The sequence below is a fragment of the Labeo rohita genome, chromosome 17, assembly GCF_022985175.1.
Source record: "Labeo rohita strain BAU-BD-2019 chromosome 17, IGBB_LRoh.1.0, whole genome shotgun sequence".
Lineage (NCBI taxonomy): Eukaryota > Metazoa > Chordata > Actinopteri > Cypriniformes > Cyprinidae > Labeo > Labeo rohita.
Window position 1 is genome coordinate 18,570,408 of NC_066885.1, and position 15,881 is coordinate 18,586,288.

The 15,881-nt window shown below is 35.7% G+C and overlaps 1 protein-coding gene across 1 annotated transcript in view; it reads left to right on the forward strand.

Moving 5' to 3' along the window:
• The window catches only part of mdga2a (MAM domain containing glycosylphosphatidylinositol anchor 2a), a 194,019-nt gene that overhangs the window by 124,108 nt on the left and 54,030 nt on the right, over window positions 1-15,881 (forward strand). The window contains exon 9 of the mRNA XM_051133144.1: window positions 11,357-11,626. Coding sequence (XP_050989101.1) covers window positions 11,357-11,626 — 270 coding nt within the window. The remainder of the gene's footprint in view (window positions 1-11,356; window positions 11,627-15,881) is intronic.

The window sequence follows — 15,881 nt, forward strand, 5'->3', positions numbered from 1 at the left end:
GCAACCCAAATTATTTATGTATTTGTTTATAAATTTTTGGCCCAATGACCTGAGCCGTAAATGAATCATGAATCAAAATACACCCACCGTCTCAAATCATGGCCAAATAGTTTGCGCCCACACTAACTGGCCTATAATATTCCTGATCTCATCCATCCTCTCGTTCCCCAATAATTCTCTTCCCTCCTCTCAACTGTCCCTTTCAATAAAAAAACATTGACAGAAAATGTCCACATTTCCAGTGCCACTATGAGAACTTCCTCTGTCCACTGTCATTGTGTCAAGCTCTGCTGTAATACAGCTGTCCCTTTATACAATCTCTGTATGTCTGATGCAATTACGCGCAATTCCATGTTTGGTCCAGAAATAACTGTTTTTATAATGGACACAAAAAATAACTGGAAGCTGTGCCCTGACTTCTCAAAAAGTGAGGCTAATATCTAACGCCCAGACCAAATGGCAGTACAACTGGAGTATTTTTAATGCACTTGATCCCAATTATCTCCTGTCACTTGTCAAGTGTCGACACAGACGCCCCACCTACCACACAACATCGCCAGCGTTCGTCAGTCAAGGGGTTAATTGAATTCATTTTCAGAGCATGTACCGGTAAAAACTACCCATCCATAATTAAGCACATGCTGATTCATGCAAGACGGACAATGATTGCCACAAAACCAATGACTGTGACCAGAATCGGAACCTCATCACATACGATTTTTGTAGGAGGCGAACAGCTGCAAGCTGTAAAGGTCAATTGGCACTCTTGTCGTTGCTCACAAGCGTTTGATGGGGAACTAGACCGAAAAAAGGAGGGAAACAATAACAGAAAGGGAGGTGGAAATAGAGAGGGCGTCAAGTGAGCTTATATTGTCATTTTCTCAGGAGCAGTGTTCACCGACAGCTGAGCCTCTCTCATTAGGACGTGACATTTTTTTAGCACTTGCAAGTCTTCTCGGTCTCTCAGTGCAAAAGGCCTGGCTTGCAGTTGCGGGAGCTTCTATTTGTAGAATGAGACGGGAAAATGCTTATTTTTTTATGTATCAGAGAGGAGGTGGAGGGCCTGTTAATTCTGCCACGAGATTAGATTTCAATGATGGATTCTCATACCATCATGTTAGTTAAGCAGACATGATGAATATGACTTCAGCACACCTTGGACTCCCAACACCTTGGACTGAAGTAAGTTTTAATTGCATCTAAATGTGGCAAGGCTGACTGATTATTAATGATCTAATATATTTTAATGAAGGGATAATTGCAGTTAAACCCTGACAGTAACAACCCACCTTCTCCTCTTCTTATTCTCAAAGCTGCAGGGTGGAAGAAGAAACTTCTCGAGAGGGTTCTCCTTTAGCAGCTTTTTCTCACTGAATCAGAATGAGCGTCATTCACAAAGCTCCACACATTCTCCAACACAGCGGTAGCGTCAGTGAAACTAGTCAGTCTGCTAGTGAAGTGGTAATTCTGGTTTGTAAGTTGCGAGTTGTGTTGTAAGATGCTGCAACATTACCTTTTATTGACAATATTTCAGTAATAAGAACTTGTGTGTACAGTATTTCATATGATGGATGTTTAGAATTAGAACAAACAATGTTGGATTCTAGAATGAATGACTCGTCTGAGTTTGTATGTCTCTGTGTACTTGTGTACCAAATGTCCCAAGGATAGTAAAACCTGAAATTTTTGACATTGTGGGGACCGGCCTGCAAAATATCGTTTGGTCAGTATAAAATCTATAGAAGTCTATGGAAAGTCCCCACAATTCACAAAAACAGACGTGTGTGTGTGTGTGTGTGTGTTATAGAAAACATATCCAAAAGACAATTTCACATTTGTCGAACGCTCAAAAGACATCCACTGAGGAACCAAAGTGAACGTTTTTCTACTCTTTTTAGACATGTTTTTAGAGTTCACTACTGATGTCCAAGTGACATAAATAGCGAATGTTTTTTTAGCGTTCAATACAAATGTCCAAGTGACACAAAGACTGAACATCAAAAGATGCCACTGAGGAACTGAGGAGTACTGACGTCCAAGAGACATATATAGTGAACTTGTTTTTAGCGTTCACTAGTAATATCCAAATGACATAAATTGTAAACATTAAAAAGACGTACACTGAGGAGGCAGAATGAACATTTTGTGATGTATTTTTAGACGTGTTTTATGTCTTTTTTATTTTTAGAACATGTTTTAGTGTGCACTACTAATGTCCAAGTGACTTAAATAGTGAACGTTATAAAGATGTCCACTGAGGAGCCAAAGTGAAAGTTTTTCAACGCCTTTTTTTAGACATGTTTTTAGCGTTCACTACTGACGTCCAAGTGACAAATAGTGAATGTGTTTTAGCGTTCACTACAAACGTCCAAGTGACACAAAGAGTGAACATAAAAAGATGGCAACTAATGAATCAGAATAAAAGTTTTGCTATGCAATCTTTAGACATTTTTTAGCGCTCAATACTGATGTCCAAGTGAAATGAATAGTGAATGTGTTTTTGGCATTTACTATTTAACGTCCAAGTGACATAAATAGTGAACATTAAAAAGATGTCCACTGAGTAGCCAGAATTAATGTTTTGCGATGTATTTTTAGACATGCTTTTAGCGTTCACTACTGACGGCCAAAAGACATATTTTTAGCATGTTTTTAGCATTCACTAGTAACATCCAAATTACATAAATTGTGAACATTAAAAAGACGTCCCCGAGGAGTCAGAATGAAAGTTTTGCTACATATTTTTTAGACATTATTAGCGTTCACTAATAAGGTCCAAGAGACATAAATAGTGAACATTAAAAAGACGTCCACTGAGGAGCCCAAATGAACGTTTTGCAATGTCTTTTTTAGACGTATTTTTAGCTTTCACTACTGACGTCCAAGAGACATATATAGTGAACATGTTTTTAGCATTCACTAGTAACATCCAAATTACATAAATAGTAAACATTAAAAAGACGTCCACTGAGGAATCAGAATGAAAGTTTTGTATTTTTTTAGATGTGTTTTTAACGTTCACTATTGACGTCCAAGTGACATATATAGTGAACTTGTTTTTAGCATTCATTAGTAATATCCAAATGACATAAATTGTAAATATTGAAAAGACGTACACTGAGGAGCCAGAATGAACGTTCTGTATGTTTTTAGTGTTTACTACTGACGTCCAAGTGACAGAAAGAGTGAACATAAAAAGACGTCCTCTGAGAAGCGTCTTTTTAGAGGTGTTTTTAGAGTTAACATCCAAGTAACATAAACAGTGAACGTGTTTTTAACGTTCACTACAAACGTCCAAGTGACACAAAGAGATGTCCACTGAGGAGCCAGAATTAAAGTTTTTTAAATGTATTTTTAGAATATTTAGAATATTTTCTATTTTTATAAAAATATACGTGTTTTAGCATTCATTACAAACATCCAAGTGACATAAATAGTGAGCATTAAAAAGATGTCCAATGAGCAGCCAGAGTAAAAGTTTTTAACGTGTGTTTTTGACGTGTTTTTAGCATTCACTACCGACGTCCAAGTGACATAAACAATGAACGTGGTTTTAGTGTTCACTACAAATGTCCAAGTGACAAGTGTCCAATAGTGGACATTAAAAAGACGTTCACTGAGGAGCCAGAATGAAAGTTTTTCAACGTCTTTTTTCGATGTGTTTTTAGTGTTCACTAGTGACGTCCAAGTGGCACAAAGAGTGAACATTAAAAAGATGTTCACTGAGGAGCCAGAATGAAAGTTTTTTACGTCTTTTTTAAACATGTTTTTAGCGTTAACTACTTACATCCAAGTGACCTAAACAGTAAGCGTGTTTTTGACGTTCACTACAAATGTCCAAGTAACACTAAGAGATGTCCACTGAGGAGCCAGAATGAAAGTTTTTTAATGTATTTTTTAGATGTGTTTTAGCGTTTACTACAAATGTCCAAGTGACACAAAGAGTGAACATTAAAAAGACGTCCACTGAGGAGCCAGAATAAACGTTTTTTGACATTTTTAGATGTGTTTTTAATGTTCACATTTTATGTCACTTGGATGTTAATAGAGAATGCTAAAACGTTCAGATATTGAAGAGTTGTGCACATCCACAAATGTCCAAAATGGGTCCTAGTCGGACATTCAGATAATTAACTAGTTTTGCACATCCAACAGACGTACAAAAGTGGGTCTGAACTGACTGACGTTCTACAGACATGATCTAAACATTTCCCTGATGTTACATGTTTGCTGGGCAGCATTTATTTGAACTAGGGTTAGATTTTGTAACATTATAAATGCATTTTATTGTCTTTTATATGTATTTTATTAATGTATTTTTGCAGAATAAACATATAAATCAGTAAAAAATTACTGAGTCCAAACTTTCGAACCCTGTGTATAAGCCTACATGTGTATACTTTATTTATCTTTAATTTAACAAGCTACCTTCTTCCATTAATCTGTAAAATAGCATGTACTTCTACAATTTTTAAGTGGTTTGTCTAACACTGCGTGTTTATTCATTAAACAGTTTGACTAATTTGATTACATTTTCGGCTACAAATAAGTATAGTACTCTCAACATTTTACCGTTTAAATCCATTTGGAAGATTTTTCCTAAAATAAGTGCAGAAAATGCAATAAAAGCCCACAGATTCCATCTGGGCCCAGCGATAAGTAATTGCAACTTGGACGAGGTCTAAGTAGAACTGATGTAGGCTTTGAGAAGCTGCTACAAGAGTTTTTTTGGACGACGGGTACTTATTCAAAGTGACAAAACACTGGGATGGCTCATATGCAAATAGGGATTCTGATGTGGAATATAAGAGCAGTGTGGCTCCTCGTTATGAGGGGATAAAATTGGCATCCTGATTAGTGGTGTGGAACTGGGATAAGCGCTGGAGAATAGAGGAATATTCCTCTCCTCGGATGACACAATGCCAGTGTTCCATGCTCGATGTTCGCTTAGCATGGCATTCGGAACTGGCTGCCAGCCTAATTAGCAGAGAACTAATTTATTCCCAATAGTATTAATTTATGAAAAAGAGAGTATGCTCATGCAGAAGTCCTGAGTGCAATTCAAAGTACTATCACCATTCATGCATCAAGCCCAGCTTTTAGTCCCCTAAGAAACTCACCAAAATAGAACAAAAAACTACATTATTGCTTTAGTTAATATTGGACGCAGATTTATGAAGAGGGTTCTCTAGGGACTTGTTAATTAATAGGTTTTAACTCTCTCATCTATACGCAAGCCTGTTGTCATGTTATGTCATGTAATTGGGTGTTATGCTACAATTTCCTGCATAGGTCAGAAACAAATGTTTTCGTGCAGCCAAACAGTCATAACGTTTTCCCTATAAAATGTTGTAATTTCTGTGCAATTAAGACCTGTAATAATGATCCAGAAGTCAACACAGATGATTCAAAAGTTTTAACAGCAAGTCTCTTAAGGCTGTTGTGTCAGACAGTAGTTCTAACTACATTGTTTGACTTGATTTTGTTGCTGGTTTTTAGTTCAGGGAAAAAGCAGGTGTATGGAATTGCCTCCTTCATCAATTTATACCATATTGTTGCTGTTTCTTGCATTTTCTTCCCATCTGACATCATAGACATTACGAAATCCATTGTTAAAATTGTGTGAACATGAAATCTAAATTAGCCCTATTTACTTTCTTAATGCACATTCCATGTCTCGTTGTAAATGATTCATCAGTGGATGGTATTCTGAAGAAAAAGTATTTTTATTAATCTTTAATCGAAAATTAAATGACTTGCTATTATTTTTTACTACTCACTTCACAAAAATAAATAAATAAATAGATAAATAAAAATAAATATATGCTACATTTTTGTTGTAAACAGTGAAGCTCAATAAAAAAAATGAAATTAAAAATATATTTAGGTTCAACCTTCATATGCCAGAATATATGCTACATTTTTGTTGTAAATAGTGAAGCTCAAAAAATAATTTTTGGAATTTGAAAATGTATTTAGTTTCAACATTAATATGCCAAAATATATGCTACATTTATGTTGTAAACAGTGACGTTCAATAAGAACATATACATAAAACATAACATGTAATATACCTGAAAATATATTTAGTTTCAACCTTCATATCCATTTATGATGTGAACAGTGAGGCTCAATAAAATTATTTGTTGAAATTGGAAATATATTTAGTTTCAACATTAATATGCCAAAATATATGCTGCATGTATGTTGTAAACAGTGAGGCTCAATAAAATTATTTTTTGAAATTGAAAATATATTTAGTTTCAACATTAATATGCCAGAATATATGCTACGTTTTTGTTGTAAACAGTAAAGCTCAAAAAATATTTTTTTAAAACTGAAAATATATTTAATTTCAACATTAATTTGCCAAAATATATGCTATATTTATGTTGTAAACAGTAAAGCTCAATAAAACATTTTTTTTGAAATTGAAAATATATTTAGTTTTAACCTTTATATGCCAAAATATATGCTACTTTTTGTTGTAAACAGTAAAGCTCAAAAATATATATTTTAATTCATAATATATATTTACTTTCAACATTAATGTGCCAAAATACATGCTACATTTATTTTGTAAACAGTGAAGCACAATAAAATATTTTTTTTGAAATTGAAAATATATTTAGTTTCAACATTAATATGCCAAAGTATATGCTACATTAATGTTGTAAACATGTTACTGAAGCTCAATAAAATCTTTTTTTTTTTTTAATTAAAAATAAATTTATATATTATATATATTGCAATGTATTTCAGGGGCAAGTTTTGTCTAATAGACAACAAATATTTTCTTTCTTCAAATGTCAATAAATGGAGGGCAAATATATATATTTAAAATGCTTTTAAAATTTACTTCACTTTGCTATTTTAAAATCTGTTTAAAATACACAACAAATACGTAAATTCTTTTTCTTTTCTTTTTTTTTTTTTTTTTTACAAATTTTTTGGCCATATTTTAAAATATGTTTATTATATTATATATGTTTTTTTCCCCCATATGGGTTGGGCCATATTTGTTTGGTATTTTTTATTGGGTATTTTTGTACCCTGATTAGATTATAATTATCACAATTATAATAATATTAATTATTACAAATTTGGGTTCCATTCTGGATTGTACTGTAGCACACAGTTTTCATGCTCCAGCCTATTTATAATGAATAAACGCCATACATAAAACTTCATTGAATATCCTGCGTCACTCATAAATGTGCTAGATGAAATGTAAATGGCTTGCAAATTCAATTCATGTAGACTTCATCCATGTTTCAGCTATATATTGCTGAAAAACCCATGACGCCTTTACTCAATAACAGCTTGTTACCATGCAGTGAGTCAATATGATACACAGCTGTTATTAAGATATGTACACATTCAGTGTGCTACCATATTGTACAGCGTACAGTACGTTTATTAGCAATTTGGGACTGTTCTTCACCTCCTGTTGCAATGTTTCAGCAAGCAGTTTATCTGTTTTTTCTTTCCACTTGCATACACAATTGATTCCATTTTAGCAAACGTCTTTTCCTGTTCTCTCCATATTGCTGAAAATCGATTTGCAAATGCACACTGTTGCTCGCAGTCACCTGTCCGACAGCGCGAGTGTGCGATAACCGCCATGACTAGTCTATCAAACCCTCATCCATTGGCAACATGTCAGCAGGAATTGGTTCAGTTTGGGAAACTCAGCCGTGAAATTCAGAATGACAAAATGCGGTGGGTCCGGCCTCGCATCATTGCCTGAATAAAGTCGTTGTGGATACTGAACTGTTGACCTCAGCTGTAAGAGATATTGTATTGCACAGAATGTAATCCACTCACAGCGTGGGGCCTCCACATGTTTGTCATTTGGAGCGGGGAAACAAAGTGAACAAACCACTGTTTTTAGAAAGCTTTTCTCTAAATGGCATGATTGCTAAAGGTTGTTCTTGTTATTTCATAAAACATGCTTCAGTCCACTCATTCTCTCTCTTTTTCTTTCTCTCATTCATTCTCTAAAAAAATGATGTTTATTTCAACTTTTGAAAGCTTATTTTGCTTTTTATACTAGAGAAAATGCTTATATTTTGCTCAAATACAATTCATTTGTCATTATAGTTTCATTATTGACATGGACTATTTTACTAATGTCCTTACTACATTTCTGAGCCTGGAAACATTTCACACTTGTGTTGCTGTCTATGCAGGGTCAGAAAGCTTTCGGATTTCATCAAAAATATCTTAATTTGTTTTTTGAAGATGAACAAAGGTCTTACGGGTTTGGAACAACATGAGGGTGAGCAATTATTGGCACAATTTTCAATTTTGGGTAAACTAACCCTTTAAAACTATGAGAAGCATAGATTCACTCTATGTCTGGTACAGTAAGTTTGCTTTCCTTTTTGATTTCCAGCACTTTTAGACAGGGGAAAATGTGTACTGTGTGAGGATGGGAAATTGGACTGAGATGAGCATGCTGCAAATGATTGCCACTGTGGGTTTGAGATGGAGGGGTACTTTGTGTAGCACACAGTGAAGAGTGAATAGTCTGAATTACTGGACCACATCTCTGTATTGCCTATACTGTTCCATTCATCTACTGAAGACATCCTAGATAACCATACAGATGATAAAATTTCAAGAAAAATGGTCAAATTCATTCTTTTGGGAAGATGTTATTGCAGGGCCATAGCAACCATTATGAATAACATTTTCGCTCATCTTCACTCAGCTTTTTTTTTGGAGATAATCAATTTCCATATTTCAGTGTATCAATATGTGAATGTTCAAATCAAGTATTTTTATTACAGTATATTTTCTTTTTTCAGAAAAGTTCATGCATAATTAGTTTGAAATGTGATCATCTAGTGCAATGAAATTTATGTTTTTTTACAGGAGTAGTTCACTTCCAGAATAAAAATGTCCTGATAGTTTATTCACCCCCACGTCATCCAAGATGTTCATGTCTTTCATTCTTCAGACTTTTTGAAGAAAACATTCCAGGATTTTCAATAGGGATCAACGGGTTGAAGGTGAAAATTGCAGTTTCAATGCAGCTTTGAAAGGGCTCTGCTCAATCCCAGCCGAGAAATAAGGGTCTTTTATAGCAAAACAATTAGTCGTTTTCTTTAAAAAATGTAAAATGTATATGCTTTTTAACCACAAATGCTCTTCTCGCACTAGTTTGACTTCACGCCTTACATAATCATGTTGGAAAGGTCACATGTGACATAGGCAGGAGTACCGACGCAGTGTTTACAAAGCCAAAGTGGACGATTTTGAAGTTGGAGGAGAAAATGAGATGGAGTTTTTCGCCCTACCCAACTTTTTTGAACTGGAGTACACAGACGAAGCACTAAGCACGCGTGACAATTTCCAACATGATTACGTAATGCATGAAGCGGGGGATGTGAATCGCAGAGCTAGTGCAAGATGAGCATTTGTGATTTAAAAGTATAGGGTACAACGGGGCTAAAGCAGCGCAAAGTCAATTCTGTGCTTACTTGATCTAATATTGGATGTTTTTAAAAATGTTGTAGATTTAAGTAGGAAATGAGAATCGGTACAATTTTTGAATATATCTTGAGACAAGTGTCGTCTTAATGATTTTAAACAGATGTTTTTAAATAACGAACATGTAAAAGTATGGTATTTGGGGTAAAAAGCATCCCTGCTTTTGGGGCTAAAAGGCACAATAATTAACATGATAATTAATAGAAGGCTGACTTTTCCATTTGTTGACATGACATTGTTAGATTCAGATGGTAAATATCATATATTGTGTTGGGTGTCCATCTTAGAGATGTTTAGAATGAAACTATTATATTTGAAAACATAATATTAATCATATCATATAATAAAATATAATTTGTTGTTACTACTGTAAATCTATACTAAATTACTATGGGGTCTCCTTCAGTGCTTTCAGTTACATTTTAAAATTGTTTTGTTTCTGTATTTTAAAATATATGTTTTATATTAACATATTTTAATGACAGTATATTTACTGAACAAAAAATAATTGCATTTATCAAAATAAGCAGAAAATAGTACAAACTTTGCTAAAGTGATAGTTTTGAACATGTATTAACTTAGACATTATTTGAAAAAAAAATTAGCTAAAGTGTTTGTATCAATACTGTGTGCCTTTACCTCCCTTGCCACCTCATACAGTTATAAGATTTTTAAACAAAACAAACAACTTAAGTATGATTTTTTACCGCACAAAATCTGTTGCTCCATAAGTGTTCAATACAAACATATATTTTTTCTGCAATCATACACTTTGGGTGCACTGAAAGCACATTTTTTCTTAGGGTGTGCCTTTAGTCTCATTGTACCCTATACATTTTTATTTTTTTTGAAAATGACAGATTGTTTCACTAGATAAGACCCTTATTTCTCGGATGGGATCATGTAGAGCCCTTTGAAGCTGCACTGAAACTGCCATTTGGACCTTAAACCTGTTGTTTCCCATTGAATATAGAGAAAAGTCCTATCACAATTCCCTCAAAAACCTTTCTTTTCGACTGAAGAAGGAAAGATATGAACATTTTGGATGACATGGGGGTGAGTAAATTATTAGGTAATTTATATTCTGGAAGTAAACCAATCTTTTATAGTGTCTTAATACCTTTTGGGGAGACAATGAAAATGTCCAAACTATAAATACATGTTGCAGCTTACACAGAGGTGGTGTAGTATATATGTGATGGAAGAGTAAAAGCAAAATGTGGCGTGTGAATTTTGTGCTTCAGGCTCTTTCTGTAAAAGCGCATGACTCTCAGCGGACATTAATAGAAGTGCTGTGCACTACAGTAACGGGAAGATTCTCCAAATCAGACAGAAAAAGTGCAAACGCTGTGCAGATGCCAGCGCCCTTCTAAGGACATCATGTTATGTTTGATGATGCTCTCCCGGGGCTGTGCTCTCTGATGGTGTGCATCATGGTGTATGTGTGCGTGTTGGCTTGCAACACCATGAATCACTGATTCATGACAGGTCACCCTCTTATGAGAGGATGAGTCAGCATTTTTTCCCTTTTTTACTGCTGTTTTGCTGCTTCGCAGTGGGTACAAAACTTTCAAATCCATCTGTGATGTCGGTACAGCAGTAACACAAAAATGGAGCCAAAATGACTGCTTTTAAAAAGTCTGTGAGAAGCAACTTTGTGGTTCCTGTCACTCACGGGCCACTATACCTTAAAAAGTGTCGATTTAGTGATTGAATCTTTATTTTAACACTGCTTAATTTCTCATTCTGACATTTAAGTTCACACCTCTCCAGGTTTTTCAATTGTGTTGGTTTTATTGACTCTAGTAGACCGTAAATACGTGCTTTGTGTCTAATAAGAATATTTGTCTATTTTCAGATCCTCCCGCGGTGGAGCCGGTGTATACAGAGATCAGGCAGGGTCTGGGCCGGCCGTTCTCACTGAGCTGCAGGGTCTTACGTGCCCACCCCTCAAAAGTACTGGATTATGAATGGAAGCTTGGCACCAGACTGCTAACAGTGGGCCAGCTGCATACTCGGGACGAGACGGAATACCACGTAAGGGCCCTCAACCGCGAGGGCTACGGCGCATACACCTGTGACATCAAAAACGAAGCAGGAGCTGGCCGATGTACTTTCCTTGTCACAGGTAAGACAATTGAAATACATGTGCAATTTAAAAGGAACCCTGGGTATTAAGACTTGCATGGCTTAATATAACATAAATGATGTCTCTCACTAAAATGCGTAGTAGAAAACCCACTAAAGTTTACTTTTTTTTTTTAAATTGTTTTATACATATTTTGGACTATAGAGGGTGCCATTATTTTAATGATGTCCAATGGTTGCACTCGGTGAGCAACTGGCACTACCTGTTGTCTGTGGATGAATAAAAAATCCAAAAGATTTGTGTCTTATTCTTTCCACTTCAGTCCTGATGCCTTTGAGGCTTTTAGTAGATCATAGCTACTGAAAGAGCTTACAGATGGCAGAGACAAGAAACACTAGATGCCATCATGGCAGGATGTAAACATGCTTGTCATGACGCTGCAGCCACCTCCTTCAGCGCGAATTTCACTTGATATCTGGGGATGTTTAAGCCTACACCATCGCCAACTGTAAGCGATGTGTTGCAGTAAAATAGCAACAGGTAGTGGCAGCATCTAACCGAGTGCAACCATTTCACAGTATCACACTAATGATGCCCCACATAGTCTAAAATGTGTATAAAATAGAAAAAAAAAAAAAAAAAAAAAAAACGTAAATCTTTCATGGATGTTCTACTTCACATTTCAGTAAGAGACATCATTTGTTGATGTCTTGATACCCAGGGGTTCTTTTTAAATGAATCCGTTTGCTAAATAATTGTGTGTAGTTAGAAAGCAGCAGGTTACATTGTTATGCCAGTAGCTGTTGACAAATGTCTTTATGACTGAGTCATTGAATCACACAACTAGTGTGATTCATTCAGAAACAAAATAAGATTGAATCTGTGAATCTTTCACTCAGTCGATTTAGTCAAAAACTTGGAATGAAACAAGTTAATGTCTTTATGAGTGAGCCATTGAATCATTCATTTATAGACCAATTCATAGACGTCACAGATATGTCACTTGCAGCTGTGCACAAATGCTGGTGGCAGAAAAACACTGGTAACAAGTGGAGTGAAATGGGTAAGATCCATGGAATAAGAGAAAAAAAAAACTATTTTGTGCCTTTTTATGCCAGAGTCAGAATGAAAATAATTTTTTTAGAATACTGTCATCAAAGATTGCATTTTAAATTAAACTCAGATGTTTAAGTGGACAGATTATGGATGAAAACTGCTATGATTACTGTACTTTTAAAGCATAAATTTGATTTAAACAATAGGTCTACACAGTTTTAACATATTCTGTTCGTATAGGATACATTGCATTAGCCCTACAGTTACAGCATGATGTAATATTTAAACCTATTACTATTAACATTTTACATAACATTTATTATTTTATCACACAATTCTGACTTTTATTCTTGCAAATGCAAGTTTATATCTCCTAGTTCGGACTTTATAACTCAATTTAACTAATTCTCAGGGGGAAAAAGCCAGAGCCGAGAGGCAAAGAGAGAATGATGAGGTGTTTTTTTTTCTTATTCAAAATTGTGAGATTTAATCCTGAAATTGTGAGAATAAAGTCACAATTCTGAAATATAAATATATTCTTTTATTCCATGGCTCCATAGACTGCCACTTGAAAACCATCATTTTCTGCAACCAGATAAGCTCCACCCACAAAAGAAAAGAAAAACGTTCATTGAGGAACAAAACAAGTTAAATGTCTTAAAGGGGTGGTTGATTGTGATTTCACTTTTTTAACTTTAGTTAGTGTGTAATGTTGCTCTTTGAGCATAAACAATACCTGCAAAGTTACTTAACTTAATGCAAACTGAGATTTTTTATTTTAAAATTATGGCTGTTTAATGCCTACAAATATGGCTGGTAGGGACTACAACAAGCTACTTCCAGTGACATCACAAACCATGAAATTTACATTAACCCCGCCTCCATGCAACAAAGGCAGTGAGAAGAGGAAGAGATTTTGCCATGCCGTCAAAACTAGGGGTGCACAAATAAATCTTTTCATATATGAATAGCGATTCTGTTTACAATACAACCGAAGTGCATGCTACTAAAGCCGGGTGTGACTTTTCTGCACGTGCACTCATTACAAGTGATTTGTTCAAAGTCACTGATTCATTCAGGAAGAAAACAGCAGTACTATGTGTTGCTTCTAAACTTGCAATGCCTTTGCTTTGGCTTTGTTTGGGACTGTTTTCACTGGTGGGGCAAAACTAGACAAATTAGTTGGTAATATTGTGTCTGCAATTTAAATTGCTCTATTAACTTTTTAGTTGTGTCCCAAACAATTCACTATACATTATACACTAAGTACTCTGCTATCTAGTGTATGAAGTTTAGATGATTATTTTGTCATCCATCATCAGAGTCTAATAGCCCATTCCCTCAAGTCTCTAACATTCTATACTTTGTTTTTTGGTTAAATGTCGTTAGGCTATGTCATTTGGGTTTTGGAAGTTCACTTCTTCTTCTTCTTCATAGAATTTTTTTAGTTTTAACAAACTGCTCACAATACAGAATACTTATGAATTGGGTCGCATCTCGTTATTGAATTGAAATCTAACTGGAATGTCACATTGAATAATAGGCTGAATATTAACATTGCTGTGATATTCAGCGCAAGACAGAGTAAAACAGACCTTCCTCATGTGCTTGTTGCTTTATTATACGTAATAACATTCTGGTTCTATGTTGGGTCGCCATTTGATGTGCAATGTCAAATCTACGTCCTGAAGCAAAACCAGTTGAGAAACACCAGTGCGTTGGTTTCTGAATCAAATCTGTTTACACAACTTGCTAAATTTAAATGATGTAGAAACAACTGGCTATTAAGCAAATGTTGATTTTGTCCTGGAACTATTTTCCTGTATGCATATTTTACATTATATATGCAGTCATTAATAACATGTAATGCTAATCTTAACTACAAGCGCTTAACAACAGAATAAATTAAACTGTGCGGATGCATTACTAGCATTAGACACTTCACTAGTGACTCAAAAGCCACACTTGCTTTTCCCTCAAGTTTTGGCACTGATAAATCCAGTCTAGCGTGTCACCTGGAACATTTGGTTCAAACGGTAGAGCAGTTTCTCTTTGATTTCGTGCCACCACATAAGTAGCCTGATCTCATGCCTGCTACTGCACCAGACACTCGTGTTTAGAAATGGGAACTGCTAGCTCGTGTTTTTGCCCTCCCTGCTGTTGAATATTCATGGCTGAAATCCCAGCTGGTTGATGAGGCATCTTGGACCAGAGGAGGATGTGGGAGAGAGAGAGAGATGAGCTACCTGCTTTCTGATGCATAGGTTATTCTTGGAGATGTTCACCCCTAATCATTTAATTTGCATTGACAATTTCCTGCTCTGTTCAGCAGGCATAAAAGAGGATTATATCACTCATATCCACTCTCCTTGTATCCGCATCTCTCTCTCTCGTTCTCTCTCTCCTCCGTGCACTTCTGTAGGACATGCTGAAGGCCATTATTTTGCACAAACCATGCATCTGTGATGAGCCTCTGCTCGCTGTGATGCAGGAACATGCTGCACGAGCTTGAAGCTCTCATTTATCGTTGTCATCATATGGGTTTTTATATGTCTGGGCGTTAAAAAAGCACAAGCCAGAAAATCCCACGTCGAGTCTGTTTTATTGGAGGTTAAGCTCCCGTAATGTTGTATCATGAAGAAAACCTGACGGATTCGAGCGAATGAAAGCGAATGTCACATGGCTACAGGGTTTTGTGTGACGATTGAACAAATGGCCAATGCATCAAGTTGACATTTCACTTTGTCAGAGCAATGTGCACAGCTGTTCGAAGATAAAAAGCTCAAGTTTTCTCAGTCTCAGCATTCGTTTCAGATGTTCAGAGCACTGGGCAAATGCAAACCCAACAGGGCTTACCAATTAATGCAGCAGAAAGTTCAGGAAGTCGAGAGAAGGCCCTGAAGGAGCATCATGCACCTATTTTCTGAAGGGGCACCAGTGTTGTCCTGACTCACTTGTGCCCTAGGCAAAACAAAGACATGGCCAAGGAAAAAAACTAGGAAGTTTTCAGTGTATTTATGAAATGTGATGTTGTAGTGCAGTTTTTGTTTTGCACATGAGCTGACCTAGGTTCAGATCCCGACCTAAAATCCCTTTCACACCAAATGCAAATGATTTAGGTTCATAAACCCTTTGAACTACATGCAGATATGCCGTGTATTGTAGAGTTATTATTTTGTCTCTGTTCTGTGCATTTTTCCACATTTATTTGCTCCATCAACATTTGTTCGCAACATCC